The sequence below is a fragment of the Cervus canadensis genome, chromosome 23 (genome assembly GCF_019320065.1).
Source record: "Cervus canadensis isolate Bull #8, Minnesota chromosome 23, ASM1932006v1, whole genome shotgun sequence".
NCBI lineage: Eukaryota > Metazoa > Chordata > Mammalia > Artiodactyla > Cervidae > Cervus > Cervus canadensis.
This window is the reverse complement of record NC_057408.1, coordinates 37673584-37687123: the sequence shown is the minus strand read 5'-3', so window position 1 is coordinate 37687123 and position 13540 is coordinate 37673584. Positions and strand designations below refer to the sequence as shown.

Here is a 13540-nt window from a genome sequence, read left to right as displayed (position 1 = left end):
GCAAATGCAATTATACTTTGCCTCAGGAAAGAGCTCTGAATACTTTTCTATCATATTGCCAGAGATCGGGACTAGAATGTAAATCTGAGAAAATGCTATGAGAGGCCCCTTTTCATTAAAAGAAATGGAAACAGGCATTTATATGCCACCAATAAAGAATCCACCTGCCAGTGCAGGAGCCTCAGGTTCAATCCCTGGATTGGGAAGATTCCCCTGGAGGAGGAACTTGCAGCCAGCTCCAGTATTCTTGCCTGGGATAACTCTATGGACAGAGGAGCCTGGCAGGCTACAGTCCATGGGGTCACAAAGAGGTAGACACGACTGAAGTGACTGAGCATGCACATGCACGCAGTAAATCAGTTGAAGGAGGAAAGGAGCTTGGAAGGGCCTGCATTGAAGTTATTAACTTTGGGCATCACCGCAGTTGGGGACGGCTGGACCCCGCATGTTCCTGTCATCCACCTGGAGCAAAGGGAGGGAAGTGTAAAGCCTGGGAAGGGGCTCATCACACTAAACACTAAATCCTCAAGTCTAGTGTTTGCTAAAGGGGAGCAGAAGCCAAGCAGAGCCAGACATTTCTAAAAACACTGTCAGCTTTAGTGGATTTAAAATGTGAGAGTGTGAATCAGGGTATGAGTTGCTGGGTTTGTATGTGTCTGGGTTTACATAAATCTGGACGCTCTGAATTGTTTTCATCTGAATGATCATTTCCAAGACAACAGTGATTTAAAATGGGAGGATTCCAGTAAGAAGTAGCACCCAAAGGGATTTCTCAGTGGCATTTGAGAGTTTTGTGAGTCCTTTCTCCCTAGTCTCCTTTTGGGCTGTTGATCACCAACTTCTTTTCAGTGTACCAATTTCAGAAAATCTTCATGTGTGTCGAACAGTGGTGGCAGGAATAGTGCTGGCTATTAGAATCCATACTAGCTGAAAAAAGCAAAAAAAAAAAAAAAAGGATTCCATTTCCTGCCCTGTCAGAAAATACTTTATATTTGGGAGGGCCTGAGTCTCAAATTCTTCAGCTAGAATTTGAGAGTAATATTAATAATATCTCTTCAAGTTCTTCACCAGGTTATAGGGAAAAGCATTTTATAATCATCAGAAAGTTATACAAATGGAAGACACCATTAGTTTAAGCTTCTACATTTAAAATGTCTTATACATCATCCGTAATAGAAATGTCTGTTTATTACAGATGATGTTGGATTAAAGAGCTGTCATGAAGGATGTGATATTTCAGTGTGAACTTCTCACTAAGCCAGAATGAAATGCACTTTTCTTCCAACACTCTGCGCCTTACATTTGGATTTATTCTTTATTTCTTTCTGGTTCCCACACTGTTCTACTCTCTTATTTCATTCACCTCCTATATAGGAGCTAAGAAGTGGAACCTTTCTTATCCAGTTTTTAGCCTTTTTAATGACTGTGCTGGAAGAAGGGCGACTTGATGACCTCACCTCCTACAAATCCATTATAGCCAGGAGATCAGCAGAATGTTTTCTAATATACGTGAAGTTCCCTGGGAAAGTGAAAGTCGAGGTCCTCTCCTCTGCTGTTCTCCATGTGACCTGCCAGTCACCAAGTCCTACTGAATGTGTCCTAAATATCTCTCAAGTCACTTCTTCAGCCTAAGACATCTTATTCTCAACTCCTGAATCACAGAAGTATCCAGCTAACTAGACTCTGCCCTTGCTCTTGGGTTTCTACCCCTTATCCTCCTGCTACCCAGTCTTTCCTTCACTCAACATACAATCTGAAGCAATCTTGCCAAAATCTATTTAGATCAATTCCCTGCTTAAACCATGGATGGCACCCGGCTTTTCGGAAGAAAGCCATGTACTATCTAGACTTGACAAGGCTTTCTAGATGGGACGCCTGTTTCCCTCTCACCTGTACTCAGCAATACTGAACTATTCCCACTTCCCAAATGCAACATATGCCCTTTTACAAGCTCCACACTTCTTTTTTTAGTGATTCTTTCTAATTATAATTGCCCTCCCTTCACTCTTTTCTATCTGAAAAATTCCTATTTATCTCTTAAAGCTCTGCCCCAGAGTCACCCTTTCTTTGATCACTCTTTAGAATCTTCCTAGATATAAACCACTATATCCAGCAGAACATACTTCATTATTGTATGTATTACACCAATTTATAATTACTTGTTAGAGACTTTGTTTCCCCTTCTATACTCTGAGCTTCTTAATGGCAAGGATCATGTGTTACTCATTTTCGGATCTCAAGAAGCTAGCAGTGCATCTGATCAATTGCAGCTAAATTATAAATATTGCTTAAATAAATGAGTAGATGGAGTCTCAAAAGTGAAAACAATGCACAACCTGTATAATCTGTGGGACTGAGTGCTAGTAAACGAAACATCTGATGGGGTTTATCCCTTATTTATCATTGTTAGTTCTTTATGTTCTTTTGACATTGCTGCAATCTTCTGGTAAATTCCAAGGTAAACATCTCGTCTACATGAATGAGCAACAAAAACCGATCAAATCAGGCCTGTTGGTGAGCCATGCACCTTGTGATATTAGTATTATCAGAGACAGGTTATTTTCCCCTTCATCTCCTCCATATGACTTCAGGCAGTTGTTGTTATACTTAGATTCACAAAAAGCCAAGCTTCTTGACAGTTTAAGAAGTGAAATTGTTCTCTGTAAAGCGCTTCCTCCTTTCTCTGCTCAAAGTTTTGCTCTTCTTTCTTTCTAATTTGTTGAGAATATAGCCAGGCATTGTGTATTACAAGTTCCACTGATCAGAGTTAAATTGGAAACTCAGTTCAGTTCAGTTCAGTCGCTTAGTTGAGTCTGACTCTTTGCGACCCCATGAACCGCAGCACGCCAGGCCTCCCTGTCCATCACCAACTGCCAGAGTCCACCCAAACCCATGTCCATTGAGTTGGTGATGCCATCCAGCCATCTCATCCTCTGTCGTCCCCTTCTCCTCCGGCCCTCAATCTTTCCTAGCATCAGGGTCTTTTCAAATGAGTCAGCTCTCTGCATCAGGTGGCCAAAGTATTGGAATTTCAGCTTCAACATGAGTCCCTCCAGTGAACACCCAGGACTGATCTCCTTTAGAATGGACTGGTTGATCTCCTTTGCAGTCGAAGGGACTCTCAAGAGTCTTCTCCAACACCACAGTTCAAAAGCATCAATTCTTCTGCGCTCAGCTTTGTTTATAGTCCACCTCTCACATCCATACATGACCACTAGAAAAACCATAGCCTTGACTAGACGGACCTTTGTTGGCAAAATAATGTCTCTGCTTTTTAATATGCTATCTAGGTTGGTCATAACTTTCCTTCCAAGGAGCAAGCGTCTTTTAATTTCATGGCAGCAATCACCATCCACAGTGATTTTGGAGCCCAGAAAAATAAAGTCTGACACTGTTTCCACTGTTTCCCCATCTATTTGCCATGAAGTGATGGGACCAGATGCCATGATCTTAGTTTTCTGAATGTTGAGCTTTAAGCCAGCTTTTTCACTCTCCTCTTTCACTTTCATCAGGAGGGTCTTTAGTTCTTCTCCATAAGGGTGGTGTCATCTGCATATCTGAAGTTATTGATATTTTTCCCAGCAATCTTGATTCCAGCTTGTGCTTCCTCTAAGCAGCCTGATTCAAGAACTCATTTTGTCCATGTGTCCTTCCATGGAATCAGAGTAAGCTGGAAACTGGTGTGCCCCATTTTTACTGTTTTCACTCTGATCAATGAGGAATAAATGAATATTCTCCATTTTATCTAGCAACACTGCTTCCCAAGAAACTCTGGGGGTAGAATGAGAGGTAACCAGGTAAGATTTTAATCCATCTGAGAGTCAAGATCTGTAATAAATTTGTAATTTTCTGATCAATGGAGTTAAGAACCTAACAAGCTTTCTTTATTCGAGTTCTTCGAACACAACACATCTGTTGGTATGCACCACCTATTTCCCCACATGCTTTGCATCATAGCACTGTTCTTAAAGAACGTATTTATTCATACACATTGTTACTTTCTGCCAGTTGTCTATTACATCTTTTTGGCACCTTCTGCCATGCCAAAGTTGATCTTTATATGGGCTGGCTTACTGTCTTCATGTCTTCCAGGGCTCCATGTCCTACTCAGTAAAGTCTTTCTCCTTTCTATGTTTGCCTCGACTATATTTCATAATTAGAGCTGCTAAATACAAACGTCTCATATTTCTTTGTAAGGTCCAGTTATCCTTATTTTTGGAGAGTGGATAACTGATTGTTAAAACATTTCCCCAATGATGAAAAACTAATCTTATTACACGTTGCTGTTTAGTTGCTAAGTCATATCTGATTCTTTGGAACCCCATGGACTGCAGCAGCCAGGGTCTTCTGTCCGGGGGATTCTCCAGGCAAGGATACTGGAGTGGGTTGCCATTTCCTTCTCCACAGACCATGCATTTTAAATCAAAATCTTGTCTTATGAAGCAGAAGGTGAAATATACGCAAACTACACTGATGTCACCTTTTGGTCTATTCACCCACTTTTTGGTTAATTAACTCATAAAATCTTTCCTGGTTAATATGCCATACCTGTATCAGTGTGGAAAACAGGAGGCTGGTCATCATAACCCATGTTGATGTGTCTCCTCTGGTTTGGAGTGGCAATGTGGCATGACCTGTCCACTTTATAAACGTGTGTTCCTTTTGAAACAGTAATTCTAGATCTAGGAGTTTCATCCCACTGGAATAAATATATAAGTATAAATTTTTTTTAAATGCATGGTCTGAGATTATTTTTAAAATATAAAGTGGATTCACTCTTTTCAAATAATTAATCTCTGAAACTAATACAATTGGAATTTCACTCTTCTACGAGTCAGTTTTTGAAAATATAATTGAAAGTCCATTTTGAGAAAAGAAAACTTATTCTTCCTTTCTCTCTCTTTTCTCTTTTTTTTTCTATTTTATTCATTTGTTCAATAAATACCAACTGGACATAGTTTTTGTTGATTGGATTTGGCTGGACACTGTGAACAATTTAAAATTTCAGTCATTGCCCCTAAAAACCTTCCAGAGACACACAAAAAGTTAACTAGAAAAAGAGATGTCACAGATAGTACCAAGTGAGTAGTACGGGCAGTATTGCTGCCAGTCACCAGCCAGTCTTTACCTCCCTGACATTTTCAATCAGAGTTTGCTAGCCTGCCATCCTTTGTGATTTATTTTTAATGATTCTTTTCATCTCAATCCAACATATAGACAGATACAGGAACATATCCTGTTTTATCCCCTATCTACTACTTCAACTCTACTTCTGAGCTCTTGAAATAAAAAATGAAAGCTATCCCCAGACTATTTTGTGAATGTCAGATTATTATCTACCTGCCTCCTCTGGAGAAAAGGAGATGGGTTACATGAATCAGGAAGGGCATGTTTTTCTCCAGGCCTCTATATTTCAACTGTACCTGCACATTCAAAATCTCATAAAAAAGAAAATATTTGACTGTGTTCAGCACTGCATCATTGGACTTCCCAGGTGGCTCAGTGGTAAAGAATCCACCTGCCAATGCAGGAGACACAGGTTCGATCCCTGGGCCGGGAAGATCCCCTAGAGAAGGAAATGGCAACCCACTCCAGTTCTTGCCTGGGAAGTTCCACAGACAGAGTAGCCTGGTGGGTACAGTCCATGGAGTCACAAAAGAGTTGGACACAACTTAGTAACTAAACAAACACCACTGCGTCATTACCCAGTTGAAGAAACTTCATTAATAATTCTGTGCCTTTCCAATTATTATTCTGACCTTGGTTATATTATCACCCATTGTGAACGGATATGCACTCATAACTCTGTGAAAGTGTTAGTTGCTTAGTTGTGTCTGACTCTTTGTGACCGTGTGGACTGTAGCCCACCAGGCTCCTCTGTCCATAGGATTCTCCAGGCAAGAATCCTGGAAATGGGTTGCCATTCCCTTCTCCAGGGGATCTTCCTGACCCAGGGTCTCCTCCATTGCAGGCAGATTCTTTACCATCTGAACCACCAGGACAGTTCCTTTAACTCTGTAAGCCAAGGCTATTCCAGGCACCCCTTTTCCTGCCTGGCAATAGACAGATAATCCTTAACTCATAGAAGCAACTGGAGAGGCTGTTTGACCAGTTCGTCTGACATTCCATTTTGTTTCACCACCAATGTTCTTTTACTCTCCAGTGAGTCACTTCGCCCACAGCCCCTCATCTTTTGAGCCGCCTGCCGCATTCACAGTGGACCCTCCATATCTGTGGGCTCCACACTGAGGATTTAGCCAACTCCCATCAAAGGCAGATCCAGAGGGCCAAATGTGCAACACTATTTTATGTAAGGGATTTGACCATTTGAGGATTTTGGTATTGGGGAAGCAGGGGAGGGGCTGGAACCAGTCCCCCTTCACTACCAAGGGAGGATTGTAGTTCCTTACATTTAACCCCCAGGTAATCAACCTCTCTTGCATTCACTATTTTTTTTTTCCACTACCATGGCTATAATTACTTCACTGTGCTTTTATGCTTCCGTATCTCCCTACTGGAGTGTAAGCCCCTTGAGGGCAGGAACTGTGACTTCATCACTGTTGTATACCCAGAGTTGAGAGAGAGGCATAGCTGACTATGGGGGCTCAGAGGAAAGGCCCTAAACCCAGCCCATCAGAGAGAGTTTGGGAGAATTTCAGAGGAAAATACACCTAAACTGAGACCTGTATGATGACTGAAACTTATCCATGTATAGAGTAAGGGAAGTCCAGACAGATATAATACTGATAGCTTGAGAAAAATTCATATTTGAGAAAGAACAGGGTCCACTGAAAGACATGCAGAAAGATCAACTGTGTCTTCTTTTACCATGCCTGAATGCAAACATATATGCATATATCAGTGTATGTATATTTGTGTGTATGAGAGAGGGAACTTTAGTTTTTAAAAGTTTAATTAGCTATAGCAAAAAATCAACTCCATCAACATAAAATGCTTAGTATTTAGCCCAAAACTCTCTATGGGGCTAAACATCATTTCCATTAACTTTTCCATAATTTTCTTTTTCTTAAGTCAAATTTTAATCTTTTAATCCTTTTGTTTTCATCCTTCATTTTAACTGTCAGTGTTTTCATAGTATTTTTAAAATAATTCCATTATAGATAATGGTATGGTTAAGTAGAGACAGGTGAACCTAACCAGTACACAATGAAATTATTGTGTACTGAAAAACTGTTGCAGGTTCCAAACACTTCCATTAGAAATGAACGTTTGGAAAATGACCTGCTTCTAAATTGAGGTTTTGGGTACAGCTGGATCAGGTTGCAAACGAATATAGTGGAAAGTAGACTGGTCTTGGAGTCAAAATGTCTGTGCCATTTACTTTCCTAAGTCTACGAGACTCTCTCTCGTCTTTTCTTGATTGGGATCTGTAGCATCTGCTCTAGATTCTTTGCAGGCGTTCTGAGAATTGATAGAGAAACTGTATGTGAAATGAATTATCTAACAGAAGGATGGCAGAGGGTTAGATTCAGTTACAGCGCAAGGTGATCTTCTGTTGTAGTTATTTGTGTATCAGAAAATTAAAATTTTATACTTCCTTCAACAACTGTAACGTTGTATATGGACAATATGTACAACCATTTAAGTAAGTCAAAGGAAAGCTATTCTTTTTAAATGCACAGTTTTCAATAGTTTGTGTCTATGTTTGTAGCATGACTACAGCGTGTGTGTTTATATAGAAATGGCTGCTTGCCTCGTTAGCATGAGGCTAATACACATTGTAATTATTTTGTTTCATAGAATGATTGAAGATAGTGGGAAAAGAGGAAATACCATGGCAGAAAGAAGACAGCTCTTTGCAGAGATGAGTAAGTATGAAACTTTGAAGGAACACCCTATGGTGTCTGTTGAATACTCAGGGAAAGACCTGGAAATAAATACTTAATCCTTATGGCATTTGTACTTTTCCTTAAAATCCTAAATTCTTTACAGAAAATGTAAATTTGGGAATTTTTTGCCTCCTCTTAGGTAAGAGTTAAATTGGTTAATGAATCATCATAATTTGTTATTAGGCCTGTATATCTTACATGAAAAAAAAAGATTTGTGAACCTAAATATATATATACACACAGATGCTTAATAAACACTATTTAGTGTTGGCATTAATACAATCAACTACGCTTCAAAGTCTATGTTCATTTCCCCACACTATCACAGAGGCTGGCACATTGCAGGCACTAGATAAAATTATTGAAATGAATCAGTGAATGACTTACTTGCAAAATGATATCATATGCTCATGTGGGAAAGAGAAGTCAGGCATGATTACCAGACAAAACTAAAGCTATCATTTGAACTTCATGCCAAGGGGAGAAGCTGTCCTACAAACTAGTTTCTTAAAAGTGAAAGGGAAAACAAAAGTTTAAAAGAGTTTGGAGGTGACCTGCTATACAAGGAAAACCGAACCGCTGACTCCAGTGGAGAACTCATTCAAGGTTGTCGGTTTATGTAAATACAAGATTGCTGTGTAAGTAATTAGGTGGTGGTATCTCCTTCTATACCACTTTTCTTATTCATAAGGAAGGAGAACTTGACATGAGGAGGGAGGAACTCACATCTCAAATTAAATGTTATAAAGAAAAAAAGTATAGTTCTCTTATTGCCTTTTTATCTCTCATTCTCTGCATAAGGAATGAGGAAGGGCAGAACTGAGTCGTAAGCCTTTTACTCCAAGAAGGCAAGAGACAAAATTAGGTTTCTACTGGAGACTGGAACTGATTGGCAAGAATGAGGGTCGGGACAGATAAAGGAAAGCCCCAGATAATAAGATTCACATTTTTTCTTTATCATTTCCCAATAATCTGGAGTCACCAAGACAGCGTATGAACTAACAAAGAGGAAAGAAAATTAAAATTGATGTGGGGAATCTCAATCGCACTCCTTGCTTTTTCCACTTTTAGAAACATGTCTGAAGTGCCTGTGACAGTTTCAGTCGTGACCTTCCAATTTCCTGGGCTGTGTAGCTTCACTTCTGGCCTGACCAGTCACCTGGAACTGTGACCTCGGTTGATACGAATCTAACAGAGGAAGGAACCTAGTTGCTACCTGCCCATCTAAGCAAAATCCAGACCAGTACAGGTGTCTTCTTGTATCATAGCTTCTTAGACTGAAGAGGCAAGAGCCATATAGATCATAGTAGTAGTAGAGTTGGTTGCTCAGTCATGTCTGACTCTTTGCAACCCCATGGGCTGTAGCCCGCTAAGCTCCTTCTGTCCATGGAATTCTGCAGGTGAGTATACTGGAGTGGGTTGCCATTCCCTTCTCCAGGGGATCTTCCCAACCCTGGGATCAAGCCTGGCTGTCCTGCATTGCAGGCAGATTCTTTACTGTCCAAGCCACTAGGGAAGCCCTATGGAGACCATGGGCCAGTGTTTTATCAGAAAAAGAAAAAATATTAATATTTAACAAAGAAAAGCAATAAAGTCTTAGGAGAAACCTTTAAATTTATCATTGTTACATTAAAGACTGTATCAGCCAACAGACTGTAAGAATTATGAAAGTGTTCTTATGTCATGATTTTGAAAACATTTATCTGAATTTCAGTATATTATGCCAGCTCCTCCTGCACCTGTTGTGGTGCCTGGTTCCGACAGACACATATGTCACAGACGTCTTTCGAATTAAAGTTGTCCAACTCAAAGAAAGATTGACATAAGTTTTATATCCATAGGGACAGAAAAGCTATAAATTTTTCAAGCAAGAGAGACTTAGGAAAATTGTGCGTTTATTTCCCAAATTGTAATTTAACCTTTCATAGAAACTTGTCAGAAGGTCATGCAGTATATTAAATCATTTTGAGTTCTCCTGATTAGTGATCAAAATAGTTAAGCAAGCCACACAGATATGTATCTTTCTTCCTTTCTTCCTCTCTTCAAAAGCAGGTAAACACATCTGACTTGAACAATCCATTAGTGAGCATCATTTTCAGGTTAACACTAAATAGGACACACCTACAGTAAGTGGGATTCTGCCAGATAAAACAATTGACTGATTTCCAAGAGAGCCATTGATTTTTTTTTTTGAGACATTGATTTTGATAGATTGTCAGACAAAAGAAAAAGGTAACCTCATTGAGAATGTGTTAAATATTGGAAACTGTATGGGTTACCCCACCTCTATCAGCAGGACACCAAAGAAAGACAAGGAAACTATGATCAGAGAAGATTGACATTGAAACCTGGAAAGTAACTTCTTCCAGAATCTGTGATGTCTAGACAGAGAGCTTAAAAAATGGAGGAACTGGTTAAATGTGGTCAGCTAAGCATGACTTAGAAGCAGTGATTTTTCAGACATGGAAGAAGTAGTGATTTTTCATACACGGAAGTAGTGATTTTTCAGACATGGAAGGAAAGTGCCCAAGAGATTCTTGGTTTTGGAAATTACAGATGTCACAAACGTAAAAAAAAGGAGTTAAGAAGGCAGGGAAGACTTTTTTAAGACTCTTGCCAGAGGGGAGAGAAGTGGAACTCAGCTCTACCAGAACCAAAGACAAGAGGGTTTCTAAACTCGGGGGTGAATCAAAGCAGACAGACTGGAAGATATCAGAGGGTCATTGTGGTCATTGACACACAGTAGACATTGTCACAGTGAGAAAGTTAGGCGTCTACCCTCCCACACAGACCAGGAGATCTTCTTCAAGGTTTCATTTCCATGGTGTGGCTTCCTTAAGAAAGGGGTGTGTGTGTCTGTGTGTCTGTGTGTCTGTGTGTCTGTGTGTGTCTCCTGTCACGCAGTCCTCAGTCATGTCCAACTCCTTGAGATCCCATGGACTGCAGCCTGCCAAGGCCCACTGTCCATGGAATTTTCCAGCCAAGAATATTGGAGTGGGTTGCCATTTCCTTCTCCATCGAAAAAGATATTTCTGGGCAAAACTGGCAAAAGCCTGGGAGGTTTACATCTTTCAAGGGACAAAGAATTTACAAAGGAAAGTTTTCTAAAGTAAATGCTCTAAGAAAAGAGAGATCAAAGACCTAGAGAAACAAGAAACCTATCTAAAGGTTAGTCAAGCGGAGGGGAACCTTACAAAAACCAAAGAACAGAGAACAGAATAACAGTTGATCAGAAGGACAACTGATAAGAAATTTTGGCAAATTCAGGTGATTATAGCACATACTTTTGTTAAACATCTACTCTGAGCTCATAGCCACAAGCGACAGAGGCAAAAAAAAAAAAAAAAAAAAGACAAAATTAAGAGTAGTATGGACTCACAAATAAGCCAAAAAACAAAACAATCTCTTTGGCCACATACTTTGATTAAAGAAATTTGGGGCAAGTTGCCCTAAACTAAAATTTCCCCTCAGCATAATGCCCTAATTATCTGTTTACTTGGTACCTTAGATTAAAGTTAAAAAGGCTCCAGTTAAACGTAAATGTCGTTCTCACCTCGACCTTTTCCACCATCAGATAAGTTTATCAGCTCAAATAAATTTAACATACTGGCTTTTAGCGGAGTAAATTGTTTGCACTTGGAATCAAACTCCCTTTCTTCTCTTTTTCTGCTGAGGGCACATTTACTCTGCTTTTGTGTGACACTTACTTGTGAACATGTCTGTGTCAGCCCACTCACATAAACCCCTCCCTCGGGACAGACCCTGGACCTTTGCCTCCAAACCCATTCACCTCAGATGCTGAATCAATGTTGGTTTAAAAGCCTCACGGCACAGGATGGGTTGGTTTTAATGAGAGGGAAATGATTAAGAAACACTCACTCAGAAAATGGAAGGCCGCCTAATCTGATGACGAAAGTTCTGGGAAGAAAGCAGAGTGATAACCGCTGGGCTCTGAGTGAAGGCAGGACCAGAAACCAAAGGGAGGCAAATGGAGGTGCTCAACAAACACTGCGGAGTGGTTCAAAGACAGACACTCCTTCGGAGTGCTGACGGCACTCAGCTTGTGCATAGCTGGAATGGGGCCTAGAGCATGATTTTGCAATGTACGCTACGAGTTTTAGGGAAAACAACTTCACAAATTCAGGAAAATGGCATGAATGATCCCACTCCCATAGGCCAGGGTGGATGCAGGGACTGTTTTCACTTGCATCTTCATTTCTCATGCTCTTCAGCATCACTGGGATGTCAAGTCCATGGGTCATCATCCTGGAAGTGCCCCCTTTTATGTCACCTCCGTAGCCTGGTCTCCTGATTCTTCTGATCTGTTTCTCTTTTTCTATCTCTTAGTAGCCTCCAGGCTCCCTGAAGCTCAGATTTTAACCAAAGTTTTGCTCTTGACCAGTTCTCTCCCTGTGCAGTGTGACTTTCCCCCAAGGTTTCACCATTATTGTCATGGTTCTCAGGTGTTCGAGGAATGCTTCAAAACCACTGCCCACATCTCAGAAACCAGCTTACCCAGAATAGTCAGTATGTTTAGTGTCAGCTTCCCTGGTGGCTCAGTGGTAAAGAATCTACCTGCCAAGGCAGGAGACTCAGGTTCAATCTCTGGGTCAGGAAGATCCCCTGGAGAAGGAAATGGCACCCCACTCCAGCATTCTTGCCTGGGAAATCCCATGGACAGAGGACCCCGCCAGGCTAAGGTTCATGGGATCGCAAATGGTCAGACATGATTTAGCAACTAAACAACAACAAGGTCAATTTCCCTGCCAGACTTGGCTCCTCACTGTCAAAGCTTCTGCTGATGAATCACCTTGAGGTGGCCCTACCGTTAGTTCCACTAACTCTTCATCATGACAAAGCCAACCAGCGTTCCACCATGGCTGCCACAGATTCCCAAAGTCACGCAGGCTTTGAACCATTACCGAGGGTGCTGTTAGAAGCAGGGAGGAAATTTCTAGCCCCAAACCTGGGCCCCATTTTGTCATTTAGAATGTGGAATAGCCTTACTTGTGCACACAGTCTCCTCTTGGAAAAATATTCCCAGTCTTGGCAGTTAAGGCCTATTGATACATTTTATATGTTTGTCAAAAAATCTTGGAATATAGACCATATTAAGGAACTCCATATCTGTGTATCCAGCTGCCCCTGGGTACGTCTACTTGGACATCCCACAAGAACTCAAACTCTGTAAATTCAAAACCAAACCCTTCATCTTCACACATCTACACACCTCCTTGGTCATACCTTAATTCAGTGAGGGCCACCCCATCCCATTGAGTTGTATAAGGTAGAAAGTTGAGCACTGTATTTGACCTCAAAACTCCTTTGCCTCCCCTCACCTGCTCTCTCTGCCCCTCTTTCTTTCTCTCCTCCTCCTGTTTCTCTCTCTCTCCCTCATACACACACACACCACACACATCCAGTCAATCATCAACCATGAAAAAGAGTTTAGACATGGGTTCTTAGGCTGCATCTTTATTCTTTAAGTATTTGTTGGGTGAGTTTGAAAAATGAGTAAGACATTTAAAAATTTGAATGATTTTATAAAAGGTTTTATAAATGAGCTATGAAAATGTATAAAGCAAAACATATATGAATTGTGTGACACTGTTCAAAGTGTAATAAAGCTACAACCAAAAATAAGGTAATACAGGCTGGCTAGCTGGATTACTGGGTAGATGGATGGAAGG

General features: G+C 40.6%; 1 protein-coding gene across 28 annotated transcripts in view; it reads left to right on the top strand.

Moving 5' to 3' along the window:
* Positions 1-13540, top strand: part of DTNA (dystrobrevin alpha) — a 414322-nt gene that overhangs the window by 261528 nt on the left and 139254 nt on the right. For all 28 annotated transcript variants that reach the window (XM_043444242.1, XM_043444243.1, XM_043444251.1 and 25 more), the window contains one exon: positions 7762-7829. In XM_043444242.1, coding sequence (XP_043300177.1) covers positions 7763-7829 — 67 coding nt within the window. In that variant the 5' untranslated portion in view covers position 7762. The remainder of the gene's footprint in view (positions 1-7761; positions 7830-13540) is intronic.